This window comes from Pelophylax lessonae, assembly GCF_965119305.1.
Source record: "Pelophylax lessonae genome assembly, chromosome: 3".
Lineage (NCBI taxonomy): Eukaryota > Metazoa > Chordata > Amphibia > Anura > Ranidae > Pelophylax > Pelophylax lessonae.
The window spans coordinates 78,173,780-78,191,941 of record NC_138770.1 but is presented as its reverse complement, the minus strand read 5'-3'; the positions used below and the strand labels follow the sequence as shown (position 1 = coordinate 78,191,941).

At 44.4% G+C, this 18,162-nt stretch overlaps 1 protein-coding gene across 4 annotated transcripts in view; it reads left to right on the top strand.

The window, feature by feature from the left end:
• Nucleotides 1–18,162, top strand: part of MAPRE3 (microtubule associated protein RP/EB family member 3) — a 226,173-nt gene that overhangs the window by 186,644 nt on the left and 21,367 nt on the right. For all 4 annotated transcript variants that reach the window (XM_082251159.1, XM_082251158.1, XM_082251160.1 and 1 more), the window contains 2 exons: nt 987–1,132; nt 10,434–10,635. In XM_082251159.1, coding sequence (XP_082107285.1) covers nt 987–1,132; nt 10,434–10,635 — 348 coding nt within the window. The remainder of the gene's footprint in view (nt 1–986; nt 1,133–10,433; nt 10,636–18,162) is intronic.

Below are 18,162 nucleotides of genomic sequence, written 5' to 3'. Positions count from 1 at the left end.
AAAGTGGTTAATGAAGCTTTGACAATAAAAACTGGAAGCTGATTAATTTCTTTGCAGAGCTGTTAGATTTCTATTTATTTTTTACTATTACCGAGTTCTAGTTACAGTGGTAGCTAGAACACACAAAGGTGGATAGGAACACCCAAAACTCCTAGCTAGACAGGAACGGAGCTGAAATTATAGCTGAGGGATATTCCTGTTGGTCTATCAATGACACAGAAGACTCCAAAGACTGAAGGCCCGTACACACGTGCAGATTGTCGGCCGAAAAGATTCGGCTGACGACCGATCGGCTGATTTTCGGCTTGTTAGTATGATGCTTCCGACAGCCGACAGCGCACTTTCGGCCGTACAGAATCTGTCGTGCAAGCATTAAATTTTTTGTATGCCGACACCAGAACGGCCAATTGTTCGCCAGTCAGTACAGAATTCGGCCGACAGACAGCAGATTTGCAAGACTGGGCATGCTCAGAAAAGAAAAAACACAGGGAAAGTTAACCATTACATGACATCACTTCTGCAGTCGGCGGACAAAATTCGTGTGCAGTCTTTTGCACTTTTCAGCGGACACGACAGCCTGGGGACAAAAGACGGCCGATCGTTCGGCCGACGATCGGTACGTGTGTATGGGGCTTGAAGCAACCCACTGGGCACCGCCTATATCTAAACTAACACTTTTTAGGAGGAATGACTATCATAGCAGAAAATTAGTGGTGGGTTCCCCTCTCAAATGGGGTTTTAGTAGACCAGCCCACAACATAGGGAATCTATTCTTCATTGAACTAATGAAGTGGAAGAGGCATCTAAAAATGAGGGTCTGGATAGGTCTAATAGATTGGGACAGACATTTAAGTGAAGATAATAATCAAGTAGAAAGACATATAATCAAGTCGAAAGACATATAATCAGTGCTACTGTTGAGTGGGCTATATAAGATCATACCAGAACTCTCTAGGCAATAACGTGGTTCTGTGATCTCTCTACAGGTGCAGCGTACTGTCAGTTCATGGACATGCTCTTCCCCGGCTGTATCTTACTGAAGAAAGTGAAATTTCAGGCTAAGCTGGAACATGAATACATCCACAACTTCAAAGTCTTACAGGCTGCCTTCAAAAAGATGGGTGTGGACAAAGTAAGTTTGGTGTGGTCAGTCTGTGGTGGGCCATTCTTTCACTTACATTGCAATGGTCACAGTGTCAGTAATAGTTTAAAATGAATCCATTCTGTGCATTAAGGTAAAAAAACCTTCTGTGCTGCATGATCCCCCCAGTCATCGTCACCCCCCCCCCCCCCCATACTTACCTGATCCATGTGCATACAAGAGCAGCGGCTCTCGCTGGGCAGATTGATAGCAGCGGAAGCCATTGGATCCCACTGATGTCAATCAAATGCTGTGACAAGGGGGCGGAGGGCGGAGCTGAGTCGCCTGGCCTGTGTCAATGGATGCAGACAGGGTGGCTCAGGAGCGAGCTTGCACGAGTGTCCCCATACAAAATGTGACATTCCATGGGGGAACTCGCTAAAGAGGAAGAGCCTGGAGTGCTGGCGGGGGATCCCAGAAGAGGAGGATTGGGGCTGCTCTGTGCACAACTATTGCACAGAGCAGTTAAGTATGACATGTTTATTATTTTAATAAAAAAAAATCGGAAGCTTTAGACCACATTCACACTGAAGCGGTATGACTCTGTACTACTTCGGAGGCGACTTGTGAAGTCCCGTGCATCGCGACTTCGGCGCGACTTGCACGTACTTCATATAATGAATGTCTATGCAAGTCGCTCCGAGGTCGTCCTGAAGTAGTACAGGACCCTTTTTCTAAGTCGGAGCGACTTGTGTCGCTCCTATTAGAACGGGTCCTGTGGCACTCAATGGACCGTGACGGACCGCGACTTGTCAGGCTGACAAGTCGCCTGACAAGTCACGTTAGTGTGAATGGAGCCTTAATGTTACTTAACCACTTTAGGACCGCGCCACGTACATTTACTGCAGCAGGGGGGCCCTTAAGCACAAAATCACGTACCAATACGTGTTTGTTTCCATTGGCTCTGGGGCGCACGCCGCCGGCCACCCGCAATCGTTCAGAGGAATGACAGAACAGTGGTCTGCCTCTGTAAACAAGGCAGACTGTCATTCTGTCAGACAGGAAGAGAGAGATCTTGTGTTCCTACTAATCGGGAACACAGATCTCTCTCTTCCTGCAGTCAGTCGATCCCCCACACAGTTAGAAAGCACCCTCTAGGAGCACACTTAACCCTAAAGTTAACCCCTTCCCTGCCAATGTCATTTATACAGTGACAGTGCATTTTTTGTTTAGCACTGATGACTGTATTAGTGTCACTGGTCCCAAAATAGTGTCAGATCGGTCCGCCGAAATATCGCAGTCCTACTTAAAATCGCTGATTACTGCAGTTACTAAAAAAAACAATAAAAAAATAAAAGTCCATAAATCTATCCCATAGCTCACGGGTGTCAAACACAAGGCCCGCGGGCCGAATGCGCCCCCCCCCAGGCCATTTCATGTGGCCCTCGCTCCTCTCCTGCAGCTGCGGCACCCCCTCGTCTCTGCCCCCACCTTGTCTCTGTAGTCGACAGCAGAGAGGACAGAACTCCTTTGCCAGATCCTGCACTCCTCTGTGCAGCTGTAGAAAGGCTTCTCTTTGCCCCCCAGGACATGGGCTGCTCTGGACATCTAATCCTACAGATATAACCGGCCCTTTGAGGGCAACCATAATGCTGATGCGGCCCACGGTGAAATGGGAGTTTGACACCCCTGCCATAGCTTGTAGAGGCTATAACTTTTGCGCAAAACAATCAATATACACTTTTTGGGATTTATTTTACCAAAAATATTTAGCAAAATACAAATCGGCCTAAACTGATGAAGAAATTAGATTTTTTACATGTTTTTAATGGGTGTTCTTTATAGCAGAAAGTAAAAAATATTATTTTGTTTTTCAAAATTGTCGGTCTTTTTTTGTTAATAGCCCAAAAAATAAAAATCACAGAGGTGATCAAATACCACCAAAAGAAAGCTCTATTTGTGGGAAAAAAATGACATCATTTTTTTTTGGGTACAACTCTGCATGACCGCGCAATTGTCAGTTAAAGCAACGCAGTGCCGTATCGCAAAAAATGGCCTGGTAAGGAAGGGGGTAAAACCTTCCGGTGCTGCAATGGTTAAAGCGGTAGTATCCCACTTTTTGACACTTTTACCTACAGGTAAGCCTATAATAAGGCTTACCTGTAGGTACAATTAATATCTCCTAAACCGGCACGGTTTAGGAGATATTTGCAGTGCATGCAGCCGCTCACGCGAGTGACGCATGCGCTCTGAAGGTCCGGGGGGACCTTCAGTTTTCCTTGCCGGCAGCTTGCCGGAAAATCACTCCCGCGCGCATGCGCGGGAGTGATGTCATCGCGGCTCCGGCCAATCACAGTGCCGGAGCCGCCGAACCCGGAAGAGACGCCGAGGGATCATGGCAGCGCCCGCAGCGGTGTCCAGGGGTCCTTATCGGGGCTTCGTTCTAAGGTAAGTAATACATAATGAGCTAGTATGCGAGGCATACTAGCTGATTATGCCTTTATCTTGCAGGTTGTTTTTTTTTTTTTTCTTGTTTTCTGGTTTACAACCGCTTTAAAGCATTGCCTAGTGGCAACTTACAGAGCACTGTAATCAGTGTGTAAAGAATAACTCCATTCAGCAGTATCCAATACTAGGATACTGTGTAACATAGAAGACGCAATTCCAAAATGTGGTGACACTCCTGCATGACATTAATATTATTATTATTATTATTATTATTTTTTTTTGATATTTGATTTTATGATAGAATGCATTGCCAAAGGTTTGTGGATACCTGACTATCACACCTACCATATTGCCAATCCTATGTAGACAGCCCTCCATGTTATGTTCAGGTGTTTCCAGTGAAGGATACTGTTAAAGCTGCAGCATGTAAAGACATTTAGGAAAATTGTGCTCCTTCAACCTTCTGAGTACAGTTTGGGAAGGGACCTGTTCTGTTCCAGCAATGAGCCAGCTGCATAAAGACATGGTTTGATGAGTTTGGTGTGGAGGAGCTTGAGTGGCCTTCACAGAGCCCTGACCTCAACCCTACTGAACACCTATTGGAACATTGATTGTTATCCAGGTCTTCTCATCCAACATCAATACCTGACCTCCCAAGTCAGGCTGAAGGGACAGCATTTTACAGAAACACTCTCATGGAAAGTCTTCTCAGTGGAGTGGAAGCTGGTATAGATCACAAAGGGGGACAATGCTATATTATTGTCCATGGTTTTGGAATGGGATTTCCAACCAGCTTATAGAGATGTGATGGTCAGGGGTCCATAAACTTCTGGCCTTATAATGTATTATATTGTATTTCACTATTGGAGTGTTCTTTACTTTTTGAACACAATCAATGTGCTTTATACCGTAAGTCTGGGCTTTAGCTCATGCATTGGTAAATTCCTAGTGATTGCATTATGCAGAAGAGATCTCACTAAACATGTTATGACATTACTAATGAGTCATTTACCTAGGGTGAGTTCCTATCCAGTCTTTGGTCGTTGAAATCAGAGTTTAGATTGTTGGTGTCAGTGTGGACGTATATTAACAACTTAAACACCGCCCTGTAGTAGTTTTACTGCTACAGGGCAGCTTTCCTGTGCAGAATCACGTATATATATATATATATATATATATATATATATGTGATTCTGCACTTCCGCCAGCAGGGGGCGTGCACACGCTACTAGAAGCCGATCTGTGGGTGACGGGCACTGGATGTCTGCCGGCACCCGCCGATCGTTGGTAAAACACACAGAACTGAGATCAGCAAAAAATGACAAAAATCCTATTTGGATACAGCGTTGCATGACCGCGCAATTGTCAGTTAATCCCTTCACGCTGATGGAACGCAAATATGCGGCTTCGGCTTTAGGGGGTTGTACCAGGGTGATGCCTGCAGCTAGAGGAGTCACCCCGGTACGGTTGTTTATCGACAGTCAGCTTTCTTGTAATGACAACCGATGTGGCTGAGCAGCCGCTCGGTTATTATTATTATTATTATTATACAGGATTTATATAGCGCCAACAGTTTGCGCAACGCTTTACAATGTGAGGGAAGACAATACAGTTACAATACAGTTCAAAACAGGAGGAACTAGAGGGCCCTGCTCGTTAGAGCTTACAATCTAGAACCTCGGTTGTCATTACAAGGAGCGGGAGGGAAGTCCCGCCCCCCGCCGCCTTCCGCGGCTCTCTTAGGTTTCCTGTCCCACCGGCTGGCCGAAGACCTGAACAAAGCCGGATTCAGCTTTGATTGGGTCTCTGATGTAAAAGCTCGGAAGCGATGTCATGACATCACTTGCAGTTACTGAAGCCTTAAAGGCACCAGATTTAAAAAAAATTTGACAGCATTCAAAACAGCCAAACATGGCTTTTTGAATGCTTTTAAGTGCAGTGGAGGGGTTTGGGGTCTTTTAGACCCCCAGGTCCCTCCACAAGAGTACCTGTCACTGCCTATTACTGTCGCAAGGGATGTTTACATTCTCTGTAACAGCAAAAAAAGTGATTAAAAAAAAATGTAAATGGACAGTGTAAAAATAAAAAAATAAAATAAAATAATTAAGAAAAAAAAAAAATTTTGAGCGCCCCGTCCCTCTGCACTCACGCGCAGAAGCGAATGCATACGCAAGTCACTCCCGCATATTTAAATGGTGTTCAAACCATACATGTCAGGTATCACCGTGATCATTAGAGCGAGAGCAATAATTCTAGCACTAGTCCTCCTCTGTATCTCTAAACAGGTAACCATTAAAAAATGTTAAAGCGTCGCCTATGGACTTTTTTAAGTACCGTAGTTTGTCGCCATTCCATCAGTGTGTGCAATTTTAAAGCGTGACACGTTAGGTATCTATTTACTTAGTGTAACATCATCTTTCACATTATACAAAGAAATTAGGCTAACTTTACTGTTTTGTTTTTTTTAATTCATGAACGTGTATTTCTTCCCAAAAAATTGCATTTGAAAGACTTCTACGCAAATACAGTGCGACATAAAATATCGCCATTTTATTCTCTAGGGTCTCTGCTAAAATATATATATATATATATATATATATATATATATATATATATAATGTTTGGGGGTTCTAAGTAATGCAGGCCATAGACAATTCAAATATCGTACGAAAATCGTAAATGGCAGTGTTATCGAACGATTTTGGTATCGTTAGTGTGGTATGTAAAACGTTCGATTTTCGTACGACAGCAAAAATTCACATATCCAACATGTTGGGTTTTTTTGCGAAAATCGGCCGAATTTCTTATCATTAGTGGGGGAGTTGTATGATTTCGCCTAACAAAACACAGAACAGTAGGGAGTGTGTCCGGTAGAGATGTGGTTAAAAGGCACAAAAAATAGTGTTTTGTCGTACGATTTTCGGATCACAGTGATGGTACACTCGATGATGTGCACGAGTGCCGCTTTCGTTTATCGAACGATAAATCGTACGTAATTCGAATCGTCTATGGCCTGCTTAACTTTCTAGCATAAAATACTGATTTTAACTTGTAAGCAACAAGTGTCAGAAAAAAGGCTCAGGATCCAAGGCAGTGCTGTATCGCCAAAATGGCCTGGTCATGGGGGGGGGGGGGGGGGTGTGCTAAATCTTCTGGAGGTCAAGTGGTTAACCATTTAACTGCCGGTTAACACATATGCGATGTCAGACATTGCATGTGATTTGCACCGCACTGCTATGCAAAACACATGTAATATCTGTGCATTGCAAATTCAGCCATACAGATTGTTTGGCTGGATTTGCATCACATTCGGACCAAAGTCGCACAGGAACTTTTTTTGTTAGTACGCACCAGATTCGGACCGCATGGGTGTTCACACCTGTGCGATCCGATTCATGTCCGAAATGACAGTTCGCACAGCGATATGCAAACTGATCTGGGGGTGTCGTTAACTTTGTATTGACACCCCCAGCGATTCGCATATGGCAGTGTGAACTGCCTGCGAGTCGAGTGCAATGCGGAAACCCGCAGTGGATTTGTAGGGTTCCCGCATCGCATATATGTGAACCAGCACTTACATTTATTTTTCTTTGAATTTCGAGAGTAAAGTGGAACTCTAGTTTTAATTTTTTTTTTTTTTTTAGATTTTTAAACCAACCCTACCCCACCCTTTGTTAAAAAAAATGAAGTTCTACGTATCCTTACGTTTTCTTCTTCTTTCTTGGTTCATCTCAAGCTGTCTTCTTTGAGCAGAGAAACATACAATTCTACCTACATGTATTCTACCTAAATATTGGGACATTGACACAATTCTAATCTTTTTGGCTCTATACACCACCACAATGGGTTTGAAATCAAACAAACAAGATGTGCTTTTTTTTTTTTAAAAAACTTCAAAACAAGATGTGCTTTAACTGCAGACTTTCAGCTTTAATTTGAGGGTATTTACATCCAAATCAGGTGAAAGGTGTAGGAATTACAACAGTTTGTATATGTGCCTCCCACTTTTTAAGGGACCAAAAGTAATGGGACAATTGGCTGCTCAGCTGTTCCATGGCCAGGTGTGTGTTATTCCCTCATTATCCCATTTACAAGGAGCAGATAAAAGTTCCAGAGTTAATTTCAAGTGTGCTATTTGCATTTGGAATCTGTTGCTGTCAACTCTCAATATGAGATCCAAAGAGCTGTCACTATCAGTGAAGCAAGCCCTCATTAGGCTGAAAAAACAAAATAAACCCATCAGAGAGATAGCAAAAACATTAGGTGTGGCCAAATCAACTGTATGGAACATCCTTAAAAAGAAAGAACGCACCGGTGAGCTCAGCAACACCAAAAGACCCGGAAGACCATGGAAAACAACTGTGGTGGATGACCGAAGAATTCTTTCCCTGGTGAAGAAAACACCCTTCACAACAGTTGGCCAGATCAAGAACGCTCTCCAGGAGGTAGGTGTATGTGTGTCAAAGTCAACAATCAAGAGAAGACTTCACCAGAGTGAATACAGAGGGTTCACCACAAGATGTAAACCATTGGTGAGCCTCAAAAATAGGAAGGCCAGATTAGAGTTTGCCAAACAACCTCTAAAAAAGCCTTCGCAGTTCTGGAACAACATCCTATGAACAGATGAGACCAAGATCAACTTGTACCAGAGTGATGGGGAGAGAAGAGTATGGAGAAAGAAAGGAACTGCTCATGATCCAAAGCATACCACCTCATCAGTGAAGCATGGTGGTGGTAGTGTCATGGCGTGGGCATGTATGGCTGCCAATGGAACGGGTTCTCTTGTATTTATTGATGATGTGACTGCTGACAAAAGCAGCAGGATGAATTCTGAAGTGTTTCGGGCAATAGTATCTGCTCATATTCAGCCAAATGCTTCAGAACTCACTGGACGATGCTTCACAGTGCAGATGGACAATGACCCAAAGCATACTGCGAAAGCAACCAAAGAGTTTTTCAAGAGAAAGAAGTGGAATGTAATGCAATAGCCAAGTCAATCACGTGACCTGAATCTGATTGAGCATGCTGAAGGGAAAATGCCGCAAGAACAAGCAGGAACTGAAGACAGTTGCAGTAGAGGCCTGGCAGAGCAACACCAGGGATGAAGCCCAGCGTCTGGTGATGTCTATGCGTTCCAGACTTCAGGCTGTAATTGACTGCAAAGGATTTGCAACCAAGTATTAAAAAGTGAAAGTTTGATTTATGATTGTTAATCTGTCCCATTACTTTTGGTCCCTTAAAAAGTGGGAGGCACATATACAAACTGTTGTAATTCCTACACCTTTCACCTGATTTGGATGTAAATACCCTCAAATTAAAGCTGAAAGTCTGCAGTTAAAGCACATCTTGTTTGTTTCATTTCAAATCCATTGTGGTGGTGTATAGAGCCAAAAAGATTAGAATTGTGTCGATGTCCCAATATTTATGGACCTGACTGTATTTATTGTAAGCCCAACCTGTCGCCCCCTAGGGGTCGTGTCATTATGAAAGCTGGGCTCAAATTGTTCCAAGACTAATGGGCACTCACACGTCATTACATTAGTGCTGCCCAGTCCTGGAAGAATGCCCACCAGAGGAAGAAGAGAAGTTCCGCTTTAAAAACCTCCGCTGTTTTCTTTTCCTTCTGCATCCTAATTTGAAGATTTTTCTTTACTTTACTTTTCTCTGACTTATAGACACAATTGGAAGTGAAAAGAATTCTCTCCAAAATGGCTTGGGCATTTGTCACTGGAACATGTGTCCCCATTGGAGGATTACCCATCTATTTCTGTTTTAAGCCCCGTACACACGATCAGATTATCGAATGATCTGTCGTCCATTTTTTGTTGCATGCTAGTCTCATGTGGAAAGTGAAGAGTTTAATTCCCGTACGACAGAATTCAACTTCAGAAGTGATGTCATGTGTTGGATCGTTTTGTATGTGTTCTTTCGTCTCTGAGCATGCCTAGTCTTGCTCTTAAGATTTTCTTCAGACGAAAACTATACTAATTAAACAAAAATCGGACATTGTGTTGACGTATGATAAAAATTTTATTGCCTGCACATCCAGTTTTTGTCATCCGAAAATCCGTAATCGGCTGTCAAAAGCACCATACTAACAATCCGAAAATTGGCAGATCGTTCGTCGGACAAAATTTCCCTTCCAATTTTCGTATCGTGTGTGCGGGCCTTAAAGAGGTTGTAAACTCGTTTGAGTTTTTTTTTTTTTTTTACACCCTGCAAAAGAAAGACATAATGAGCTAGTATGCATCGCATATTAGCTCATTATGCAATACTTACCTCAGAACGAGCCCCCGCCGTGCCGCTCACTCACCTCTATGACGGGCGACATGTCTAGTCGCCCGTCTTCCGGGATCGCGGCATCCGGCCATCTGATTGGCCGGAGCCGCGGTGACGTCACTCCCGCGCACGCACGCGGGAGCCGACAGTCACGGCACGGGGCTCTGAAGGAACAGCACGATCGGCCGTTCCTTCAGAGCGCATGCGCCAGTGACGTCACTGGCGACATGTAAGGTAAATATCTCCTAAACGGTACATGTTTAGGAGATATTTACAGTACCTATAGGTAAGCCTTATCATAGGCTTGCCTATAGGTACAAGTTGTAGAGGAGGGTTTACTTCCTCTTTAAGTGACAACTCAGAATCTTAGATATTCCCTTGACTTTTCAGTAGCCACCAGGACAATTAGAGCAGGCGAATCCCCCCAGTGGGGATACAGACAGCAATTGAAACCTAACAAAGGTTCTAAATTTTTCCTACTCCATGCAAAACTAAAAAAAAGGTTTTGGCTTTAGATACACTTTCAGCCAATTTTGTGATCATTTATGTACTCTGTTACCTGCATCCTTTGCTATGATGTGTCAGAATCCATCCCAGTACAGACACAATCTTTGCCTCTCTGCAGATTATTCCAGTAGAGAGACTAGTGAAAGGAAAGTTCCAAGACAACTTTGAATTCGTCCAGTGGTTTAAGAAATTCTTTGATGCAAATTATGATGGGAAGGAGTACGACCCCCTATTGGCCAGACAAGGACAAGACGTAGCGCCCGCACCTAACCCAGGAGACCAGGTCTTCAACAAGCCCAAGAAACCAATCGGCACAGCAGGTATGCTTATATTTAACTGCTGCTGATGTGTTTGCACCTTTGTGGTCAGTTATATTTATTTTTTAGAATAAGCTGTTGTTTTTCCTTAAAAATATATATATATAGGTGCCTCTATGGTACTTAGTTTCTAGGGCATGCTGGGCTTTCTGTTAGGAAATCTCAGCTCAGCACTATCTAATTAATAGGAGAACCCTGCATAGTAATAAATCAGTTATATGGTTTGTTTGTGTTATCTGGGAAAGAGGACGGAGGAGTGTTTTATTTTTGTGCAAGGCAGGCTAAAGAAATGTCAGTTTTTTCTTTCAACCAGCAAAATAAAACTACCGTATATACTCGAGTATAAGCCGACCCGAATATAAGCCGAGGCACCTAATTTTACCACAAAAAAATGGGAAAACGTATTGACTTTAGTATAAGCCTAGGTTGGGAAATGCAGCAGCTACCGGTCCCAACTGGACCACCATGAGACCCAAAACAGGGGTAGTGGGCATGGGGCAGGGGCTGCGGACATGGTACAGGAGATCGCACAGGCATGGTACAAGGGAAGGCTCAGACATGGTACAGGAGAAGGCTCAGACATGGTACAGGAGATGGTACAGGAGATAGTACAGGCATGGCACAGGAGATGGTACAGGCATGGCACAGGAGATGGTACAGGCATGGCACAGGAGATGGTTAAAGGCATGGCACAGGAGATGGTTCAGGCATGGCACAGGAGATGGTACAGGCATGGCACAGGAGATGGTACAGGCATGGCACAGTAGATGGTTCAGGCATGGCACAGGAGATGGTTCAGGCGTGGCACAGGAGATGGTACAGGCATGGCACAGGAGATGGTACAGGCATGGCACAGATGGTACAGGCATGGTACATGAGATACAGTGCTGCGGGCATGGTACAGAAGAATCTCTGGAGATGCAATCTGAGAGATGCATTCTGAGGAGATGCAGAGGCTGCAGAGGAGTCTCACTTACCTTTCCGCCTTACATTTAAAAATGGCGCCGCCGGGCGCCAACACATCACCGCGCATGCGCCATCTGCCCAGGGATAACCAAACGTGTATTGGCTTTCCCGAGCGGCGGCGGCACATGTGCACTGACCGGGGAAAAGGTAAGTGAGACCGTGACTCGAGTATAAGCCGAGGGAGGCTTTTTCAGCATAAAAAAACATGCTGAAAAAGTCGGCTTATACTCGAGTATATACAGTACCCGGTTTCCCAATCCACACATTTGAGATGGATGGGGGAATCTATCCAGCTAAGCTATTTGGGTTGATTTACTAAAGGCAAAGAGACTGTGCACTTTGCAAAGATAAGTTGCACTATGCAAGGGCAGTTGCTCCAGAGCTTAGTAAATGAGCAGTAGCCCTCTGACTTCCATCAGCCAATCTTTTGCAAGCAAAATTATATATATTTTTTTTATTGTCCTTGCATGTGATTGGGTATTCTTTGCAAAGAAAACCTTCACTAAGCTCTGGAGCAATTGCACTTGCAGAGAGCAATTGCACTTTGCAAAGTGCACAGTCTTTTTGCCTTTAGTAAATCATCCCCCTTGTATTCTGACAGTGGATTTCCCCACCATGAGAATACACTGATCAGCGGTTGTACAGAAAGGTAGATCGACTAAAAAAAAAAATGGGTCATACATGGATTGAAAACCAGCTGGTCCCTGCTGAATCAGCAGAATTTCGATCCATGTATGGCCGGTTTAAGTTACCCTACAGTGTGTGCAATCTAATCTGTCTGCTGTTCGGTTTTGTTTTACAGCACAAAAGCTACACTTTTTTCATTTACATTCATATTTAGTATTTTAGATTTAGCCAATTAAATAGACAAACACAACCCCAATTCCAAAAACGTTGGGGCGCTGTGTAAAATCTATATATACTGTAAACAGAATGCATTGATTTGCAAATCTCATAAACTGAGAAAATGTACAATTTTAAGAAAAAATAAGGTTATATTTAAATTGATGGCAGCAAAACGTCTCAAAAAAATTGGGACAGGGCCATGTTTATTACGGTGTAGCATCTCCTCATCTTTTAACAACACTCAGTAAATGTCTGGGAACTGAGACCAGTTGCTGAAGTTATGGGAGAGGGATGTTATCCTGTTCTTGCCTAATATAGGACTCTAACTGCTGATCAGTCCTGGGTCTTCTTTTTCATGTTTTTCGCGTCATGTTGTGCCAAATATTTTCAACTGGTGAAAGGTCTGGACTGCAGGCAAGCCAGTTAAGAACCCGGACTCTTCTGCTACGAAGCCATGCTGTTGTCATAGATGCAGTGTTTTTTAGCATTTTCCTGCTGAAATATGCAAGGCCTTAAATGAAAAAAAAAAAAACATGCTGCTCTAAAACCTGGATATATCTGTCAGCATTGATGATTCCTTTCTAGATGTGCAAGCTTCCCATTAGGTATGCACTAATACACCCCCATATCATCAGACATGCAGGCTTTTACACTGAGCGCTGACAACAAGCCGGAAGTTCTCTCTCCTCTTTATTCCTGAAGACACAGCGCTCATGGTTGCCAAAAATAATGTCAAATTTCTATTTATCTGACGACAGAGTTTTGCACTTTGCAACAGACCATTTTAACCACTTCAGCCCCAGAAGATTTTACCCCCTTCCTGACCAGGCCCTATTTTGCGATTTGGCACTGCGTTACTTTAACGGACAATTGCATAGTCATGCAACGCTGTACCCAAACGAAATGTACGTCCTTTTTTTTTACCACAAATAGGGCTTTCTTTTCGTGGTATTTTATCACCTGTGTGATTTTTATTTTTTGCGCTATAACAAAAAAAGTGTGACAATTTTGAAAAAAATATATATATTTTTCACATTCTGCTATATGACATTCCCCCCAAAAAAAAATTAAAAATCTAAATTTTTTTAACATTTTAGGCCAATTTGTTTTCTGCTACATATTTTTGGTAAAAAAAAATCGCAATAAGCATATTTTGATTGGTTTGCGCAAAAGTTATCGCGTCTACTAACTACAGGAAAGATATGTCATTTATACTGTTTTTTTTTATACTAGTATTGGCGGTGATCTGCAATTTTTTTGCGGGACTGTGACATTGCGGCGGACAGATCGGACCCCTAACTGACATTTTTGACACTTTTTGGGGTATCAGGGAGATTACTACAGTAATCAGTGCTAAAAATATGCACTGTTACTGTAATAATGCCATTGGCAGGGAAGGGGTTAATTCTGTTGGTGCTCAAGGGGTTAAATGTAAGCCTAGGGGAGTGAGTCTAACTGTGGGGGGCGGGGCTTGTGAGATGACCATAGAGACATGTAGGGTTGAGCGGACACCTAGATGTCCGTGTTCGACGGGTTCGGCCGAACTTTAAAAAAAAGTCCGGGTCCGTGTCCCGGACTTTTACCGAACTTTTCCCGGACACCGAACCCCATTGAAGTCAATGGGGACCCGAACTTTAAGGCACTAAAATGGCTCTAAAACACCAAAGGAAAGGGCTAGAGTGCTGCAAATGGCAGCAAAACGTAATTAAGAGCATGGCAAGTGCTCTGCAAACAAATGTGGATAGGGAAATAACTTAAAACAACAAAAAAAAACAGAAAAATAAAACAATGTTCTTCTTCATCTCTGAAGGACGAGGCCCATATGGAGTAGGAGGGAGGTTGAGGTGGTGGTGGATGTGGCGGTGACATAGGCGTGCGCACAGGGTGTGCTGGGTGTGCCTGGGCACACCCTAATCACCTAGGGCACATAGCATTGCCAGTGAGGAGATGGGAAAGATCTCCCTGGGACCTGCTCTGCTCTATTTCTCCTTGCCTACAGGTACATGGCCCCGATACATTACTCTCCCTGCTGGCAAACACATGCATGTGTATTTCAACTTTGGGGTGCACACCTTAATGCAATAGGCTGCGCACACCTATGGGCGGTGTAGGTGGAAGCGGCGGTGGAGGAGGACCAGGGCCGGATTAACAGCATCATGGGCTTGGTGCTGAGGATTTTGAAGGGCCTTAAGGGCCGTGCCTTGCCATGCACCCAGAGGAGGAAGGGTGCAGCCATGCATGCCTAATTCAACATGGGATGCTGTCTCTGAAGCCCATAAACACATCCATGCATCGCCAACTGTCCCTCCTTGTCCGGCCTTCACGCTGTGTGGGGAGGTTCTGAGGGTGCTGCCTGGGGAAGCGAGCATAGAAGCCAGACTTCTGTGTTTACAAGTGACAGAAGAGCGGTAACAGTGAATATGGCCAACCCGGGGCCTATATAAAAGGTAGGGGCCTGGAGCTGCAGCTCCAATAGCCCCTACATTAATCTGGCCCTGAGGAGGAGGACGAGGTAGCCAACACTGCTTCTTTTCAAAAATTTTAAATGAGGGTACACCCCAAAAGAGTGAGAAAGAGCAAAAATGGAACAATGGGTGGGTAAGGTCGGTATCCATTGCTATTCTGCATAAGGTACGGAAAAGTCCCGTGGGATCCATGCCTGGTTCATTTTAATGAACGTGAGCTTGTCCACATTGTCTCTGGACAGGCGGCTGCGCTTGTCTGTTATAACGCCCCCAGCCGTGCTAAATACCCGTTCAGATAATACACTGGCTGCAGGGCACGCCAGCACCTCCAAGGCGTAAAGGGCAAGCTCAGGCCATGTGCCCAATTTGGAGACCCAGAAGTTGAAGGGGGCAGACCCGTCATTCACTACATGTAGGCGTGTGCACACATACTGCTCCACCATGTTGGTAAAATGCTGCCTCCTGCTAAGACGTTCCATCTGAGCTGCTGGTGCTGCTGTTTGTTGTGGCGTGCTGACAAAGCTTTTCCACATTTCGGCCATGCTAACCCTGCCTTCTGAGGTGCTGGCGGTGCCCTGGTTGCGTTGGCGACCTCCTCCTCCTCCTCCTCTGCCTTGTGCTTCCACTGTGGCCCCGCTGTCAGATGGGAATGCCAGCAGCATGGCGTCTACCAGCGTGCGCTTGTACTCGCGCATATTGCGATCGCGCTCCAGTGAGTGAATTAAGGACGGTACGTTGTCCTTGTAACGGGGATCCAGCAGCGTGGCCACCCAGTAATCAGCACAAGTTAGAATGTGGGCAACTCGGCGGTCGTTGTGGAGACACTGCAGCATGTAATCGCTCATGTGTGCCAGGCTGCCCAGAGGCAACGAAAGGCTGTCCTCTGTGGGAGGTGTATCGTCCGTGTCCTCTGTATCCCCCCAGCCACGCACCAGTGATGGCCATGAGCTGGCCTGGGTGCCACCCTGCTGTGAACATGGTTCCATCTCCTCCTCCAGCTCCTCCTCCTCCTCATCCTCCTCATCCTCCAGAACTGTGCCCCTGCTGGACAATTGCGTCCCTGGCGTTTGCGTGTGCAGGAACCCACCCTCGGAGCCCCTTGCGAATGACTGCCCTGAAAGCCTTGGAAATGTTACCTCTTCATCCTCCTCCTCCTCCTCATCCTGTGCCACATCCTCTTCCATCATCGCCCGAATTGTTTTTTCAAGGAGGCATAGAAGTGGGATAGTTAAGCTGAGAACGGCGTCATTGCCACTGGCCATGTTGGTGGAGTACTCAAAACAGCGCAACAAGGCACACAGGTCTCGCATGGAGGCCCAGTTAAATTAAATAGCGGAATAGAAAATATGATCCAAAAAAAGTGTATGTATATCACACGTACACAACCACACTGGGCCCCAATTACTATTGTTTGTACCCCTAAAAGGCTAGATGAGGAGTAGGGGGAGTATGGAACAGGCAGCACCCTCAAACCTTCAGAAGTATGAGATGAACCCCAACAACTTGGAAAGGTGGATCTCTCTCACACGTACCAACACAGACTATCCCCCAATTTAACTGATCCCCAAAGGTTTTTGATTAAATAGCGGAATAGAAAATATGATCCAAAAAAAGTGTATGTATATCACACGTACACAACCACACTAGGCCCCAATTACTATTGTTTGTACCCCTAAAAGGCTAGATGAGGAGTAGGGGGGGTATGGAACAGGCAGCACCCTCAAATCTTCAGAAGTATGAGATGAACCCCAAAAACTTGGAAAGGTGGATCTCTCTCACACGTACCAACACAGACTATCCCCCAATTTAACTGATCCCCAAAGGTTTTTGATTAAATAGCGGAATAGAAAATATGATCCAAAAAAAGTGTATGTATATCACACGTACACAACCACACTAGGCCCCAATTACTATTGTTTGTACCCCTAAAAGGCTAGATGAGGAGTAGGGGGGGTATGGAACAGGCAGCACCCTCAAACCTTCAGAAGTATGAGATGAACCCCAACAACTTGGAAAGGTGGATCTCTCTCACACGTACCAACACAGACTATCCCCCAATTTAACTGATCCCCAAAGGTTTTTGATTAAATAGCGGAATAGAAAATATGATCCAAAAAAAGTGTATGTATATCACACGTACACAACCACACTAGGCCCCAATTACTATTGTTTGTACCCCTAAAAGGCTAGATGAGGAGTAGGGGGGGTATGGAACAGGCAGCACCCTCAAACCTTCAGAAGTATGAGATGAACCCCAACAACTTGGAAAGGTGGATCTCTCTCACACGTACCAACACAGACTATCCCCCAATTTAACTGATCCCCAAAGGTTTTTGATTAAATAGCGGAATAGAAAATATGATCCAAAAAAAGTGTATGTATATCACACGTACACAACCACACTAGGCCCCAATTACTATTGTTTGTACCCCTAAAAGGCTAGGAGTAGGGGGAGTATGGAACAGGCAGCACCCTCAAACCTTCAGAAGTATGAGATGAACCCCAACAACTTGGAAAGGTGGATCTCTCTCACACGTACCAACACAGACTATCCCCCAATTTAACTGATCCCCAAAGGTTTTTGATTAAATAGCGGAATAGAAAATATGATCCAAAAAAAGTGTATGTATATCACACGTACACAACCACACTAGGCCCCAATTACTATTGTTTGTACCCCTAAAAGGCTAGATGAGGAGTAGGGGGGGTATGGAACAGGCAGCACCCTCAAACCTTCAGAAGTATGAGATGAACCCCAACAACTTGGAAAGGTGGATCTCTCTCACACGTACCAACACAGACTATCCCCCAATTTAACTGATCCCCAAAGGTTTTTGATTAAATAGCGGAATAGAAAATATGATCCAAAAAAAGTGTATGTATATCACACGTACACAACCACACTAGGCCCCAATTACTATTGTTTGTACCCCTAAAAGGCTAGGAGTAGGGGGAGTATGGAACAGGCAGCACCCTCAAACCTTCAGAAGTATGAGATGAACCTCAACAACTTGGAAAGGTGGATCTCTCTCACACGTACCAACACAGACTATCCCCCAATTTAACTGATCCCCAAAGGTTTTTGATTAAATAGCGGAATAGAAAATATGATCCAAAAAAAGTGTATGTATATCACACGTACACAACCACACTAGGCCCCAATTACTATTGTTTGTACCCCTAAAAGGCTAGATGAGGAGTAGGGGGGGTATGGAACAGGCAGCACCCTCAAATCTTCAGAAGTATGAGATGA